The 18,167-nt window shown below is 37.1% G+C and overlaps 1 protein-coding gene across 3 annotated transcripts in view; it reads right to left on the bottom strand.

The window, feature by feature from the left end:
• SERPINI1 (serpin family I member 1) overlaps nucleotides 1–18,167 on the bottom strand; it is a 71,726-nt gene that overhangs the window by 20,395 nt on the left and 33,164 nt on the right. For all 3 annotated transcript variants that reach the window (XM_032407267.1, XM_032407269.1, XM_032407268.1), the window contains exons 2-5: nucleotides 7,567–7,833; nucleotides 6,304–6,534; nucleotides 4,107–4,301; nucleotides 1,919–2,123 (exon numbers count right to left, since the gene is read on the bottom strand). In XM_032407267.1, coding sequence (XP_032263158.1) covers nucleotides 1,919–2,123; nucleotides 4,107–4,301; nucleotides 6,304–6,534; nucleotides 7,567–7,816 — 881 coding nt within the window. In that variant the 5' untranslated portion in view covers nucleotides 7,817–7,833. The remainder of the gene's footprint in view (nucleotides 1–1,918; nucleotides 2,124–4,106; nucleotides 4,302–6,303; nucleotides 6,535–7,566; nucleotides 7,834–18,167) is intronic.

Below are 18,167 nucleotides of genomic sequence, written 5' to 3' on the forward strand. Positions count from 1 at the left end.
TAATAGTGATAATAGGTAATAACTATATGATGCTTACTCTGTGCTAGGCATTATTCTAAAGTGCTTTTTAGATATCTTACATATATTTTTTATCTATATTAGCCAAACTGTTTTTGCTACCATGAATAAATTGGAAGAATATCTGGTAATTTCATTTAAATCTTAGAAATGTATGACTGTGCATTAACCTTTTAGTATTTCACTGGATTTATGATATCACATAGGTATAGCAATTTTACCCTCTCCTGAATAGAGTTTTGTATTTTGGATAAAAATACAATTTCAATTCAGCATCTGATTCCTGTAGGACTTATTGTTTGGGGGAAAACTAATAAAAATGCAAAAGTAGTTGTCCCTTCTCCCCCCCTCAACATACCCTATACCTTTTAAGAAAGGCATTTAAAACCTATATGCATAAAATCTAATATAATAGAAAGTAACAGTACCTGTGGAGCAGGACAAGAATGTGGTCAAATTACAGAAATGCAAAGTTGCTGTTTCAGAGTAATATCTCCATGCGAATAAATCTATACAAACATTTTAAGACAGACACTTGAGTAAACCTAGGAAATGGCTATTAAAACATTTTTACCCTTGCTAAAATGAGGTCACAAACATCATTACCTTCATTGGACATTTAGGGGATCCTAATACTGTAAAATGGAAGGGGTAGATCATTTCCTATTGATCATTACCTACACATAAGTATTTGAAAACAGTCAATTTCTTAAAAGGGGAAACCAGATCTGTGGGATCTAGCTATTTAGCCTTGCTTTCTATGCATTAACCAGGCAGAGGGAGAGTTCATAGAACTTCTGGAGAAATGGATACATGGTAATTAACTGTGCCTAGTTTAGTATCAGGCATTAATGTGAGCAAGCAAGCTAAACTATTTCATAATTGAAGAGGATCTCTTAGAAAATGAAAATTTAATTTTCTTCTGCTGCCACGTTCAATTTCTCAGTGGACAGGACCTGGAGGCCACATTTTCTAGTGAATATGGTTGAATTAGAATATGTGATACTTATTAAGCATTCATTTAGGATTCTGTTAAAATACCCCTAAATAACTTTGCATCCTCACAGAATTGAAGCATTTGGACATGCTGCACTTAACTTATGGAATTTAATAAGGGAAGCATTAACACTGTACTGAATTTCTCATTTTATCAAAAAGAATTTCTTTAAAAATATACAGAGAAGTACACAATATCAATATCAGGCAAAGAAACATGAGAAGAGTATTTTAGGCCAAGGCAAAAACATGCATAGAGACCCAGAGGCAGGCAAACCCATGCTACTTGTATGTAGCATAGCAACAAGCACATGGATAGTACATGCTACAAAGTGTTTGTTGTGGTGAGTGGCCAGACGCAGGGTTGAGAAGAACATCAAGGCCCTGCATAGATTTTATTATTTAATCCACAGGGAGAATTGTAAGCTTTTTCCTGCTTATTTATGGTTGCATCTTGGCACCGAGCACGGTAACTTGTTTGCGCTTCTTCCAACAATGTGGGAGATTATTTTCTCTCCAGCTATAATCAACTTTAAATATTAATGAAATACAGAAGACTGCCAAAGCAAATGATATTCAGAGATGATCTATTGAGAAATCTTCTAAAATGAAGCTAAGAATATTGAGTAGGATCTGAAACTAGGTCTTGGTAAATAGTACTGAGTGAATCGATAAGTGAGCTTGTGTCTCTGGGCAGGACGTCATGAGTACAAAAGACTACTTTAAAAAAGGAGAAGGGAGAGAAGGAGAGGAGGGAAGGGGAGGAAACAGGAAGGGGAGTAGGGGGAAGAGAGTAGCTAAGACTTAAAATTCAAAGGCAGTGGCCAGAGGTTTCCTGAGTCGGAACCTACATTGAGATCTCTCCCTCCGTGCTATCAGAAGGAGTCCCACGGGAGCCTCTTACCTGGGCAGGTACACTTCCACTTTTTGTTTCTTCACAGAGTTTGCCCATTCTTCAATCAGCTGTGCTTTGACCAATGGCTCCAGAGTGGCCAGTGGAACTTCCTGTCTGGACAATGCCAGCATCATACTTATCTCCTCTCCCTCATAGGGTATTTCTAGGACTTGGTAGATACCACCAGCTTCATTGGAGCCATCACTAAATTCTCCTAAAACAGAAAGAAAGGTGATAAAAGGCCCATATTCAAGCTCAAATAAAAGGTTTAATTTGTTATAACTCTCTTCCAAAATAGTATATAGAATATAAGAAATTCAGGCATCTGAGAAAAAAGGTTTTTTTTGTTTTTTTTTTAAAAGGTCCTGAAATCCAGTGAATCTTCAGTCCTAAAGAATTTATTTTATTTTAGAACCCCCAGAATTATATCACAATTGTTATAATATGTTCTATAGACTTACTTTTTATTTTTAAATGAGATACTTCAAATGAATATATAGTTAAAGAATATCTTTAGAAACGATGGTAAGTCCTGGTTAGAAAAATAAAGCCCTAGATCCAAGTAGTTGTAATTCATATTTGCCAATGCCCACCTGATTTCTAAGAAGGGGAAAATTGACTACGTAACACCTGGGACTTTATCATTACCACAGCTAGAAGTTTTGAGGCCAAGATAGCATAGTCAAAATGAAATCTATTACATTCTACAGTAGTTATCCACAGTAACTGTGGTGCTTAAGACCTCCAAATTAAGTAATGAGGTTAGTAAGGTAATGGGCTTTCTGTTCTAATAATTTAGCTAAATTCACCAGCCTTCCATAAAAAAATAAAGAAGTCTTTAAAAAAAAAGAGAGATCCTGCTGCTACCTCAAAATTTCCCCATTTTCAAAAAGAAAATGTAATGCTTTTGTTATGAGTATTTTCCTATAACTGATCTAGGTCCTTTAGACCATTAAACATTTTGGTTCTCAAATATAGCGTGTAAGAATACAGTCCATTGTACTATTCTCAGAGGCAAAAATGCCAGTTTATACAGAAGTACTAGCAAAACATGATGTTTTATACTTATATTCATAAATTACTATTTTAAAAGTGTTTTTCCCAAGTTTTCATTTAAATTCCAGTTAGTTAACACACAGTATAATATTAGTTTCAGGAGCAGAATTTAGTAATTCATCACTTCCATACAAAAACTAGTGCTCATCACAGTGAGTGCCCTCCTTAATCCCTATCACCTGTTTAGCCCATCCTTCCACCTACTTTCCTTCTGGTAATCATCAGTTTGTTCTCTATAGTTAAAAGTCTCTTTCTTGGTTTGCCTCTGTCTCTCTTTTTTTTCCCCTTTGCTTGTTTGTTTTGTTCCTTAAATTCCACATGAGTGAAATCATAAAAAAAAAAAAAAAGAATACAGTCCATTGTAGTGTGTAAGAAGGATTAACACTCTAAACTTCTGAAAAGTCCAATGAAATATCTTTGAAAATAATGCCAAGGATATTGAGTTGTATCACAAATCATAGACTTTCAATAAACAAAACTATGAATGAATAATTATGTCTAACCATACATACACAGTCTGAAAGCAAAATTTTATTTATTTATTTTTAAAGATTTTATTTATTTGAGATAGAGAAAGACAGAGAGGGAGGGAGAGAGAGCACAAGCAGAGGGAGCTACAGGCAGAGGGAGAAGCAGGCTCCCAGCTGAGCAAGGAGCCCAATGCGGGACTCAGTCCCAGGACCCTGGGATCATGACCTGAGCCGAAGGCAGACACTTAACTGACTGAGCCACCCAGGCATCCCTGAAAGCAAAATTTTAAAGAAACGCTTGTAATTCAAAAAGTGGTAAGGAATCCAAGCAAGAGCAAAGTGGAACATATGGGTCACTGACAACCACCCCAAAGCCAATAGCTTTTTGGAGTAACTCAGAATGTTCTTATACAAGGTCAGGTGTTTACCCATGAATAAAGCCACTCTGCAGGTGTAATCAACTTTATAATTTAAAGAAGTATATTAGAAAACTGTCAATGCATATAATATTCACTTAAGATCTAATTAGAGGCCTTTGAAAATGGAGCCAAGGAAATTGAATTGTAGCCCAAACAAGACTGACAAGACATTTGAGTAATAAATGCTTCATGTTCTTTCTTAAAAATTTATTATAGTGTAAGAAGAGAGAAATAAAAGCCAGAATGTCTTACCATAATAAAATTCCCCTTGTTGATACATCATTGGAATTTGGACTTCACTTTCATCATCTTTAGTGAAGGAAAAGGTTCTCGTATTTTCAGGTCTAAATTGTGACTTCCAGTTCCCCTTGAAATAGATAGCATTGATGAGGGCCAAATGAGTGCCAGCGTCAAAATCCCTTGGGGATACCAAATCCTTCAACAGACCTATTCAGGAAAAAACGAATAGACGAAAATTTATATTAAATTTGAAGGTGAATGGGGACCAAAAGATTATCAAACTACCATCTGATAGAGTAATCCAGAAAAACTGTATACCACTACCAAATTTACAATAAAAATTAAAAGTACCTTGCTTTCAAAGGAAAAATGTTATACACACACACACACACAAACACAAAATTACAGATTAAGGGGATCTAAAACACACCTACCTCTAATAACACTGGTGGGATCGTGACACTTGCAGAAACTATAGAACCAAGTACAACAGAATCTCAGGCTGTACTACTTTCTAGTTGTAATGATGTATGCACATCTCTTAACACAGAGTAAGCATTCAATAATCATTACTGAGTTTATTCTTGAACAATGTACATGATTAAATTGTCAACCAGTTCAAAAATTTCCCCCATATATTGGATATCTTTCCACTAAATATAACAACTGCATTCGACTAGGTGAAAACAGATGAGTGAAAGCCAATTGAACTAGTGATGCCTTATTATCTATCATTTGAAATATTCCTTTACAAATCTATTCTCAAAGATACTGGGTCTTTGTTGATAGCTAAAAATGTTTAAAAAGATTTTCGAAACAGCTTGTAATCATTCAATCTATTCAAAGTGGATTATTATTCTTGACTTATTCTTTGAATGTTAAAATACAAACATGTTTATTTTATCCTATGTTTTAATGTCATAGTTGAAAAAGATAGGACCAAAATTTGTATTCTCTCATTTTATTAATGATAGCACTTCTTTAGGTGCTTACAAAGGTGCCTCGGAATTTTTGGGATTATAGGACATAGGGCATGTGGTCAGGTTTTTTTGTTATTGTTCCAAAATAAAATATATTAGATTGACATTATTTGGGGAGTTTTGACAATATGAATTAATTTAATGAACATCTGCAATCTACTTTCAACTTGGCTTCATTTTTTAAATTCTAATTTCAATATTTTGATGGTAAAGTTAGAAAATAAAATGGTAAAATATGAAACATTTGGAAAGCGTAAATACATTTTTAAAGACTAGATTAGAAACAAATTTTATTTATTTTTTAAAGATTTTATTTTTTTTATTTTTTTACACCCAATGTGGGGCTCAAACTCATTACCCCGAGATCAAGCATCACATACTCCACCAACCAAGCCAGTCAAGTTTAGAAATAAGTTTTAAAATAAATGTTCAGATTAGAAATAAATTTTAAATTAGATTAGAAATAAATTTTAAAATAAATGTATCTCTTTCTCATTCTCCACTTATTTGGGCTTAAAACGGGCTGCTCTTTTTTTAAGAAATCCTATACAATTTTTTTGATTACCAATCAAGTTCTGTTGTTTAGAAGCCCAACTTTGAGGGTGCCTGCCTGGGTAGTTCAGATGGTTAAGATGGCTAAGCATCTGCCTTCAGCTCAGGTCATGATCTCCAGGTCCTGGAATTGAGCCCTACATCAGGCTCCCCGCTCAGCGGGGAGTCTGTGTCTCGCTTTCCCTCTGCCACTCCCCCTACTTGTGCTCTCTCTGTTTCTCTGTCTCTCAAATGAATAAATAAAATCTTTTAAAAAAATAAAAGCCCAACTCTGATTTTTAACTCTTTCTTATATTCTATTTTAAGTATATTTTTAAGTGGCCCACCAACTGCCATCCTAATTGGTATCTAACTTCTTAAACAAGTCAGCTCAAGCAAAATTCCATATAGTAGTTAAGATTACCATGCAGAGGAAAACCATGATTGGAGAGACAGATTTCAGACTGATTTATCATAGTGCCTAAATTCTTCACATGCCAAAAGATTTAAGTTCTTTCAAAAATGTTTATTCATAAGCAATGCCTCTAAAAAGACTGTAATCTATACAAAATAATTATTAGATACTCAACTAAATGCTAACATTCAAAAATTCAACTGGAGTGAAGAGAAAATAATTTCAGAAGTAGAAGAGAGTTAAAACTAAGCCACTAGAGAAAGAAAGGAACCAAATGACATACTATTTGTGTTATTCTCCACCCACTTATTGATATGGTTGGCCACAGCTATGTTTTGACTGAAGTCCACATGATTTACTTCTGCTTTAAAGTATTTTTTCAGCATTTGCAAAAATTCCTCATTGACATGAAATCCATTTTGCACAAAGAGGGAATTGGCAATTTTCATCACATACTGGCTCTCTTTAGCAGTTACCATGTTAGAAAAATCCTTCAAGAAGGAAAATTCGTCACCTGCAAAATGACAAACAATAAGTTTATTAGTGGAACAAACACAGTGAATGATCACGGGGATTGGAAAAGCACTAAAAAACAGCAAGGAAGATTGATGAGACAGGGGCCCAAGGGAAGAGCACTAGTTTATTCCCCATATCGACATGACTAGGAGGTTCCAATATTTGTGCCATTTCTAGATCTTCAAATTAACTTTGAGTATTATGAACTGGTATTATTTTTCATTTTAATTGATGTCTTGGTAGAATCTATAGAGATTTTTTTGGTTGTCTCCTTTCAAAGTACTTAGGTTATTCCCATTAAATTGGTCTTCATTTTATAATTAATAGGAATAAGAATTAAGCTTAATTACCTAATTTAAAAATCAAAATATTCCTTGAAATTTTACTTTCACTGGACTTTTTTGCCTTATAACTAGAAACATGCCTTAGAAATCATCGAGTTCTTAACTTTTTAATGAGTCGATTCTCATGTATATTAAAAACATTAAAATAGAAATCATACATCATGTCAAAATGATTACAAAAACCTTTTGGCTACAAACTTTCCCCAATACATAACATTTTCATAATAATAAAACATTTCAAAAAAATTATTGGATGCTGCTTAAAAAATGAAGATACAATTGATTTTAAGCAAAAATTTCTAATATTCCTAGAGAATCATGTTGCTTTTCTTCATAGCAGTTATCACAGTTGTAAATATTCGTTTATGTGATAATTGATTGATACATGCCTCTCCCTCTAGACTGGAAACTCAGTAAGAACCATGTTTGATTTTATTTGTCACAGTGAGTTTTATTTAAATAATAATAATAATAAAATCTACAATTTCCTTAGATTAACTCAGCTAAGGATACAGCAAGGAGTTAATACCTTCCTTGGGTTTCCTGATGGTTCTCCTAACCATACCATCTCAATGAGATCACTTTCTCACATTGTGTGAATATTGCTACCTGTGGCCTAAGACAACATAACTGAGTTGAAAGTTAAAGTCAAACCACCTTGAAAAATTAAACCTAAGGACACTCACCATTTTTCAGGCTGTCATATCCCATTGAATGACGGATTTCTTTCAGGGTAGAACCTTGGGCCCCAAGTTCCATCATTCCCATAGCAAAGGTAACACTCAATGGAGAGAAAAGAATATTTTCATCCTCCCCAGTGGCTCGAAGATGGTTATACATATTCACTGACAACTCAGCAATGGTCTCATCAGGGAAAGTGGCCCCTAAAGCCAGACTTTGCAGAACCAGCAAAGAGAAGAGTACAAGGAAAGCCATGTTGGGAGAGCTCAAGCCTGAAAAACAATAATTTCCATATTAATTATTAATTATCTCTGACAACGGAGTGAAAGGCAAAAAATAAAATAAAAATAAGAATTATTTCTTGCAAAGTTGTAAAGCAAACCAAATTTCTAAACATTTACATGGTTAATATCTCCTAACAAAAGCCCCTTTAAAGGATATGTTGGGAGATACTATTTTTAAAAAGGCAATTAATAGTCAAATGAACAAATAACATTGCTAAATTCTGAGGATATTTCCAGGAACAGGTAGCCCTGGTCCCCTCCTTCATGGGGTTAAGAGTATGTATAGCTACATATATAATGGAAAATTTAGACCATGTTTGGTGAGGCGAATGTATCAATTTTTCATATCTTCACCATATATATTTTGGTCATGATTTTAAAACAATTTACTCTAGCTTACACTAAACTACAAAGGTCCAGGAAAACTATAATGGAAACCAAAAGATATTTACAGGGTTTAAGATGAACTAGTGAAGTCAGGCATTGGAAAATGTCGCTCTACTCATTCACTATAATTTATAGAATTAATGCACCATGCAACTGGGTTGCCAACTGGCAGGAAAAGATCAGACACACACCTGCCACCGGCCCTAGTTTATTCAGCCCAGGCTGCAGAACCCACAGGAAGTGGTAACCCAGAGAAACACGTTCAGCACATCCTTGTGCTCTTTTCTCTTCCACTGTGGCTACCTGTGAGGCTGTTACTCCTAATGGTGATCTCTGGGCAGGGAGGGGCCTTCTACCACACTGTCCTTTCATACTTGGGCTGATATTACCATTTCAGCTTATACCAGAACACGATGCTTCTATTTCAATGAATATTTCTAAATACGAGGCTTATCTGGTTCTTGAGCCATTTTCTCTTTGGAAAAGAAAGTGTCAGTGCCAGACATCTCTGGTTGATAGTTCTTCCTCCTGGCGCACCAGTGTTCCCGAAGCCCTGTCCACCCACAAACAGCACACACTGACCAGCGCACAGCTGGGACAGAATTTCCTTTTCCCTTGTATTCTCCCTCTTTGTCACTGCAGGCATCTAAGAGCTGAACTGCCTAGTCAAACAATTAAGCAGCTTACTTGTTGATGACCTTCAAGGAAAAAAAAAAAAAACTGTCATGAAAACAACATGTAAAGTGATACTGAGTGAACACATTTGGAAAATTGTATTTCAACGAGAATGAGCATTAACAATCCCCTTTCCTCAGTTAACAGAAGGCATACACATTTTACTTAAGAGCAAGGTGTTTCTGACAGGGGTTTGAGTCAGAATGTCCCCCTCCCTCCTATCGCGTTTTTCATTCCAACTTCTGGAGAGCTGCCTATTAGTTTGTAAGTCCTTCACGTTTTAGGGTTCAGTTTTAGGGATCAGTTTTGTTTTGTTTTGTTTTGTCTGAGAAACTCCAAGCACTGCTGTCATCCCTCTGCTTTTGTATTAAGGTTTAGATCATTCTCCTTTGTTTAGGAAGGCAAGGCTCAGCCTGCATGTAAATACGGACTCTCACAACCCCTGCTGTGGGACACCCCGCTGTGGGAGATGGGGATGGCTGCCTGTGGGAGATCAAGTGCACTGCTGCAGAGCAGCGTCTGTGGTGGGACTGAAGCCCGGGGCAGAGGACACAGCTGCCCTGCCAGCCGGCAGACTGGGGCCATCAATGCGAGGCTGCCTCGAAATTTCCACCCCCCCGCCAGCCCCCCTGCTTCTGTACTCCAGAGGACTCCAGGAAAAGGTGGAAGCAGAATAGGGGAACTTTCTCAATCTCTAGATTCAGATGGAAATTTAGCAGGTACCCTTCTAATTTGAAAGAGACCCTAAGATATAACCGGTATTTAATACTTAGGATGTAACACTGGTTACTAGAACTCAGAAATCCGAGTCAGACTCAAAGCCATGCCCTTAATCATGACACTATACTGCTATCTGACATACCCTACAAAGACCCAAAGCTGGGCCTCATTACTTTCGTTTAATGTTACCTAGTAGTTAATGAAGTTCAAGTCACTCTATGGGAGTGGTATCTGTCCCTCAGTAACATGGCTATTTGGAAACCATTGCTTTCAACATGAGCATCAAATTTTAGGTGAACAAAAAGATTTCATTCATATAAAACAAAAACCAACCTATTGCCAACCAACAAGCATTCTAGAAAAACAAGGTCAAGTCTATCATATTCATCAGCATTTTTATTTACAAATGAATGTGCCATGAGATAAATAAGCTAACACATGATGTATGACCTTTGGCAAATCACATGCCTTCTCTCAGTCTTAGCTTCCTCATTCATGAGATGAAGATGCCAATTTCTACGCCACACAATTTTTTAAAAAGATTTTATTTATTTATTTGAGAGAGCGAGAGAGCACGAATAGGGGAGCATCAGAGAGAGAGGCAGACACAAGCTCCCCGCTGAGCAGGGAGCCCAACTCCACACAATTATCGAAGATGTAAATGAAATAGTGCGTGTTTGAAGCACTCATTTTAAGCTACAAGCGTACTAATAAAAAACATTATCATTAGAGAATATGTTTCCTAGGTTTGTATATTTGCTGTCAAGGAAGAGGCTCTAGAGCCAAAATGAGTATTTTATTCTTCCTGTTGGCTCATCTAATGTAGCACTATTAAATGCCATTCATTCAGCCAAGATTGAAAGAGGTACCATGAAGATACCCAAATGTATAAGCACGGGATCTTGTCCTCAAGAAACTCACAGCATTGTACAAGAACATGTCATCTATTATAGTGGTTCTTCTCTTTTTTAAGAAAAGAGATTCTTTTAAGAATCAGGAGAAGGGTAAACAATCTCTTCAGAAAATGCATGCATATGTCTAACAGAACATTACTTTCACTGGCCGGGATATTTACTGGCCTCAGGTTAAGAACCCCCGATATTTACTGGCCTCAGGTTAAGAACCCCCTGGTCTGTAGCAGATGGTCCAGATGCAGAAAGAAGCAGTGTTTGGTGGACCTGCAGCTTACTGGGGGAAAGCAATGTCAAAACTACTAATGTATCTTCAGGCTTCTGGCAGAATCCTGGAAAACACAGCCGTATGTCTGTGAGAAAGGGCTCTTCCCAGGGTAGTGGGCAGCAGGCCACGATTTACATGCTCTGCTGGGGAATTAGAAGCATTATGGCAATGAATGGTGGAAGCGAGTTATATCAGGAAACTCTTTAGTCAAGATTTAAAGAACTCTGTTCTGGAAGCACGCATTTTATCTATACTTAAGTGATCTTTCCTTCTTTTAAAGGCAAAATGTCCAGTGTGCAAGAAAAAAAAAAAATGGCTTCTGCCAGACTGGCCCAGCCTTTCTGATTCTACCTATCCCACCCCTAGCCCCTGGCTCTTTCACCTCCGCTGCCTCCGATTACTCCTTCTGAGGATTTTTTCTGGGGAGAAGGGAAGCTTCCCCCTTCTTCTACCTTCTAAGTGGGGAGTGTTCTCCAGGGTTCTATTCCTGGCCCTCTTCTCTTCTGTGTACTGTTCTTCTCGTGCCTGCTGGTGAACTTCCCTCAAAACAAAGATACTTCAGCTATTATCCCTGTTCATATTATTCCCCAGTAAGTAAAATTCTAGCTCTGGCTTTCTTTTTATCTTAATTCCTGATGTGCATTGCAAATTGTTTTGGGAGTGTCTTAGTCTTTGATTCTTGTCAGCACTTCAAATTCAAGGTGACTCAAACTGGGCTCCTTGTTTATCAATCAAGCCCATTCTTTTTTTTTTTTTCTTCCTTTTTTTCTTAAAACATCAGAGTCCTTTGACTCCTCTCCATGTCCCTTTCCCTTATGTTCGATGAGCTGTCAACACTTATTCCATACTGTGCTCTGGACACTTCTACCCATTATCCGATGACCATTTCCATAGACGTTGTGGCAGTTCTTCTTAAGGGCTCCACCAATGACTTCCATCCGTTCTCTGAAGCCCAGGGTACTGCCCTCCTCAATCCAATGGATGCATAGTCTCCGGATGAATTGTTTTGAATTACTCTTATGAACAGGTATTCCTATATTTACAAAACCTCAAAATCTTACTCATGCCTGTAGAGTAAAGCCCCAAATCTTTAGTCTCACATTACTGTGATCCAACATGTTTCTACCCACTACTCCCCTTCAGGGATCCTCCAATTCAAGCCAGACTCCTTTTTGCAGTACATATCCCAGAATTTCTGTCTCATGGTGCTGGCTTGTGTAGTTCTCTTTCTGGAACTACTTCAACCTGGTTCCGTATGTTCAAATCCTAACCACTCCTCAAGGTTCTGCTCCACTTCCATTTCCTTCATGAATACCCTCCTGGTTCTTCAGTTACAACAGCAATTTCCCCCTCCTCTGAAATGTTGGCACATTTTATCTCTACCTCTCCAACAGCACATACCACTGCTTCCCTCTATTACAGATAATTCTGTACACGAGTCGGCTGGTTTCCTCAGCTTTTTGAAGACACAGATAGAAGTGCATTCCTCTTTGTCTATCTTAAAAGAATCAGAATAAGCACTTAATACATTACATATCGTAGGTACCAAATATTTGTTGAATGAATGTAGCTCGAGATGTACAGGCTCACGAATGCTGCATTGGAAGGAATAGCAAGAGTATCTGCTTCTCCTCAATTCTCAAAGCTAATTTAATCTTAGTCCACAGGTAGTGGCTCATTTCCATTTTTTATTCCCTTTGATAAAGTGTTTCCTTATTGAGTCTGAGACCGTCTTTCCAGTCTGACAAAGTGGTACTGTCACCAATGCTGGCCTAATGCAACGCCTGGACATGGGATGCATTAACAAACAAGTGCACCACCTTGAAAAATCACAAAAGGTGCTACCCAAATGTTACTGTATTAACATTAGTCTACAGAATGCCAGGGCCCCACCATTAATCATAATAACCAACACATTCTAAAATGAATTACTCTCACATGGAGCATTACTTTGTAGATTCATTATTTTCAAGCTACTGAATAAAATGCCTTTACAGAAAAACAAGGGGCCGCAGGACCAGAGTAGTAGTAGATTGTGCTGTTGTGCTAGAAAAGGCAGAAGTAGTTGAGCTACTAATAAATTGCCATTAACTCTTGCATCTCTCCTTTACGTGGTCGGATAGGTTTTGGGCATGTGTATGTGCGTATCCTGCTTTGGCAAACACTTCATTCAAACAGGCCAGGGAATTAGATCTTATAATTGAGGTGTGAGTGATCACAGAGTGGAAAGCTAGCACAATAAGGAAGATTTTAAAAAAAAGCTTTCTTGGTAGTTAATCTTATTTATAGAAAGATTGATACTCATAAATGCAACTTGTTGCTTTTTTTTGGATAGCGCAATTATTTGAAATGTAAAGAAGATGGTTTCGTAATTGTGAGCTAAGTAAAAAAGGAAGGTATTCTTTAGAAGGTGAAAAAAAATGGCTGAGGAAGATCCTTTCAACAACAACAACAACAACAACAAAAAAAAAAAACAGCCATACAAAATAACTAAGGAAAAAATGCCTAAAGCAAAGAACACTATCTTGAATCACTCTGGCGTATTAATTCTCAGAATTTTGCATGTAGTTATTTTTTTAATTGAGGGAACCAATATAAGGTTGCTCAATTTTTATTTTATTAAGCAAATACATTGGAATGGGGGCAAGTTTAATAAAAAGAATGCCTCTGACAATCACATAAAAGAATGAACATTTCATCATGAAAAGAAGACAGTTCTTCAAAGTGGATATGTTTGAATTCATGGTTTCACTACTTTTTCTTTCTTCTCCCCCCCCGCCCCCACCCCCCATGGGTTGGCACTGAGTGTTTGGAAGCCACTTCTCTAAGTTTGGTTAGTACCAGTTCACTTGGTGAAATTTGGAACAGGTTGGTCTCCAGATGTTTGTTCTCTGATTTACTAAGAGAAAGGGTTGACCTAGATCAGCAGCAGTGAAGCTGGAAAATTTGTCAAAGAATTTGTCACACACAAAAAAGGAATCATGACCGGGATGCCTGGGTGGCTCAGTCAGTTAACTGCTTTCGGCTCAGGTCATGGTCCCAGGGTCCTGGGATGGAGCCCCGCATCGGGCTTTTTGCTCAGTGGGGAGTCTGCTTCTCCCTCTGCTCCTCGCCCTGCTCGTGCTCTCTCACTCTCTCAAATAAATAAATAAAATCTTTAAACAAAAAAAGGAGTCATGACCTTGTGAAACAACCTGTACTTTAGCAACCTGTAATTTAGCACAGTTCCTGAACTGCAACATATGTAGTGTACCTCCCCACCCCCAATTTTAATTCTTCAGAAATTAGAATAAATCTTATGATCAATGTCCAAAGAAACCAGTCGATCTCAGAGATGCAGCTGTGCCACTGTGATCATTTCCCGTGTAAGCGTCATAGCCTGGGTAAGTGTAAACTTTTGGCTACTTGTTTATCCTTGTTTCCTCAGTCGACTTATTTTCATTGGTGCTGCCTCCCACAGTCGAATTTTTGCTTAAACTTGGACCCAGAATTGTCCTCAATAGCACTGTATTGTATGGCAGCACTGAAAAGAAAAAGGGCCATGGACCCGCGAACAGAGGGGAGGATGTAAGTTTACCGTAAGTGATGCAAGCATTTATCACTTGAGAAATGAACCAACTGATTTTCTTGTAACACAACAACTGAGTATTTTACAAAGGATCCACGAATATAAGACCCATGTATGTAAATGAATTTGTGCAAGGAGATATATCTCTTGTCCTTGGGATATGTACAAAGGAACTGTCTGTTGGATGCCTAGCAGCACAATTAGAGGCAGACGAATTTGCCAAATCTCTCAATATAAATCTTAGTGCTTTCAAAGTGAGGAAAGGTGAATGACCAATGCATGCTTTGTGAAGGACTACTGCTCAGGTGCTAGGCTGTCAATAGCTTCCTGGTAACTTTCAAATTAGCTGTATAAATGTGTGGAGGGGTGTGCAGGTGGAGTAGTCAAATAATCAAATGGAAATGGAGAGAATACACCAGTAGTCTTTGAAATGCCTTAAGATTATATTTTCAATCACAAAGGTGCTAAAAGTTTTGATCAGAAAATGCATTATGAAAAGTATCATGTCATGTGCCTGATAAACAATGGCCAGAAGTGATTCAGAAGGATGAAAAGAAGGCTCAGACTTAAAATCTTAGTTATTAAGGGCATAATATGCTAGCGTATAAAGATACTCCATTGTGCTATATTTTAAAAAGAACTGTACATTTTTCTCCTTAAAATGTTCTTTCTCCCTAAAAAGAAGATGCTACATAAATTGAGATATATTTTAATACCAAGGGACCAGAATCAAGGAGATAAAGGAGTGCAGGAGGTTTAATTCTGTAATCACGGTATCTATGAAATAGATCTTTTCCTCTTTCTTTTGCTTCTCCCCCCAGCTATCTAGCCCACTGTGATTCTTTCCATACTCTCTTACATTTTGCAAAAAACCACATCTTTATGTCCTTTTTCCTGTTCTATTGAATCAAGCAAAAAGGAAAGCTTATCAGGTATCTCTTAAACAAGGAGTAAATGGCCAGGTAAATCAAAGGGACAGAACTATGGAGAGAATAATTTACAGATATGTAATTTACCAGAAAGAATTATGAAAGACTTGAAAATGCCCCAAGATGATTGCTGGATGTCTTCAATGAAAAACTATGAATTATCTAGAACATAACCTTCCGGGGTATCTGACTATGAGTTTTGGGCCCTTCGTTGTCTTTGAACAACTTCACCATTCTCCAAGTTGAAGATAATTGATAGTGATGCAAATGATTCTTGTCTATATAAATGCACAGTGTACATGTATGATTGAATGCAATTGATTATTGCCCTGTGGATATTGACCAGTTCTGCATCTATTAAGCAAATGTGTTTCAGTATTCCTCATGAGTTTATACATTCATCTGCTTTTTGGATTCTTTAATGAATTGGTTGTAACAGCTTACTGATTCTCTCATTAGTTAATGAGCTAAATAAAATCTCTGATATCTTTTCATTTTATATTTGTTTGAGACTCAAGATTATAACCTTTTAAAAATAATTATCCTTTAACTAATTTTAAAAATCCTTACAGTTAGAAATTTTTCTTTCAAAAAATGTTTATTTTCATGGGATAATCTGATAATCAGAGTAGGAGGGAACTGGAATATTAGTCTTTTCTTAATCACTGAATATTCCTTAATTGTTGGTTGAATTAGTACTATACCACTGGTACCCCAAAATGATTTAGTAGAACTCTGTGGCTTGGAACTACTGATCACATAGCAGCTAGCACTGAGCTGGCGGTGCTAGAGGTCTAAAATTCTTCGGTATTTTGCATGCATCCAAGAGGAAGGTTAGGCCTGGAAGAGACTATGGTAGTCTGCTCATTTAGGGACTAAACAGTCCTGGAAATGTTGAGAAACAACCAAGGGAAGATGTGCTAAAACTCCCCAGAATTTTTAAAGTGCTTTGGTAAATATAAATATATTAAGTCTGAATTCCTCAGACTCAAAGGGGGAGGCTAATTGGAATGAAGATGGACCGTGACTCACAAGAGTTCCTTTCTTTGCTGATACGCAAGGCTTCCAAGGAGCTTTGGTGATTTTTTGGCACCAAACATCCTCTAACTAGTAGGAGATAAGGGTTATAAACTTTCAAGAACATTTCACAACAAAGATAACCTCTTGAGAAATTGTTTGACTTAATAAATAGATGATGAATAAGTAAGTCTCTAGTCAAACATTTTCCCATGTTAGGCTGTAACAAATTTCTAAAATCAAAAACCAAAATACTCAATTATTCTGTGTCCTTTAAAAAGTTAGAAAAATGCAGTCCAACAGAACTTTCTGCAATGACATAAATATTACATATGTGTACTGGTCCAATAAGGTAGCCATTTGCCACTTGTGGCTATTGGGTATTTGTAGTGTGGCCAATACAACCGAGAAACAAGTATTTTAATTTTATTTAATTTTAATTAATTTCAATAGCTATATATGGCTCGTGGTTACCATATTTGACCATGCAGAGTTAGAAGTAGGCCACATAGATCTACTTTTCATACCATTGGTTCTTGACCAAATACAAGTGTTTAAAACAAAAACAGAAAAAAAACATAGGTTCTTGACCTAATACAAGCGTTTAAAACAAAAACAGAAAAATTAGTAGCATGAACTCTATAAAACATGTCTCCTTACATAAGATGTTTTATTTATAAACATACTCCTTTTCTTCAAGAGATCTCAATTGATAAAGAGGCTCCATTTGGAATTCCAAAGGCTTTTGATTAAAGTAGGTGACTACTGGGAAAATAAAGGCGATGCCAACAAGCATCAGTGAGCTGGCAGATCCCAGCCCTCCTGGAAACGTGACTTGGGCTTTTCCATAAAGTGGTAATGAATAATTCTGTTTGGCACAAGCAGGGAGACTTTGTCCTTGCCAATGAATGACTTCCTTTGGAGTACTGTCAGGAGAGCTAAACAAGTGACCCACAAGCCCTAAGGCAAGATTCAGGGAGTAGTTTCAGAGAGATGGGTTAAAAAGTCATCATCAGTCAAGGTCATGTGCGGCTCAAGGCCATTTTGGAAGAAGCCAGGCATTAACGGTCTTAGCTTACCCATTAATGCTTTAAGAAATCCCTGCTGATTGCTCTTACCCAGCCTATGGGCTTAGCTGTTTAAAAGACTGCAGAATGTTCCTGCGGGAAACACCTTGACCAGACCCTCATTTTACAGGTGAGGAAACTGAGTCATCTGTACTGAACAACTTTTTGTACACAAAAGATATTTAATGAGCTACTATAGATACGAAAAAACATAAACTTTAAACGTGAACGCAATACCTAGAATTTAATTTACTCACTCATTCATTCATTCATTCATTCAATAACTACTTATTCTTGACAACTACATACCAGGTCCTGTACTAGGTGCTAGGGATACAGAGGATAACAGGATGATGCAAACGATATGCTTTTGTGGTATTTTCCTTCATGTATTAGGTATATATATTCCTTAAAGAGATCTCCAGCTTTTTATTCAGAGTTTTAAAAATATTGGAATTTCTAATAAATAAAATCTTTAAAAAAAAAGGGGGGGGGGCGCCTGGGTGGCTCAGTCGTTAAGCGTCTGCCTTTGGCTCAGGTCATGATCCCAAAGTCCTGGGATTGAGCCCCGCATCGGGCTCCCTGCTCAGCGGGAAGCCTGCTTCTCCCTCTCCCACTCCCCCTGCTTGTGTTCCCTCTCTCACTGTGTCTCTCTCTGTCAAATAAATAAATAAAATCTTTAAAAAATAAATAAAAATAAAAATATTGGAATTTCTAATTTCTCAATATTAAAATATTGCTCGTGTAATAAAGTTTTTAAAAGCTGGCTATGTCCCTGAA

Source organism: Phoca vitulina, unplaced genomic scaffold (genome assembly GCF_004348235.1).
Source record: "Phoca vitulina isolate PV1807 unplaced genomic scaffold, GSC_HSeal_1.0 scaffold8, whole genome shotgun sequence".
Lineage (NCBI taxonomy): Eukaryota > Metazoa > Chordata > Mammalia > Carnivora > Phocidae > Phoca > Phoca vitulina.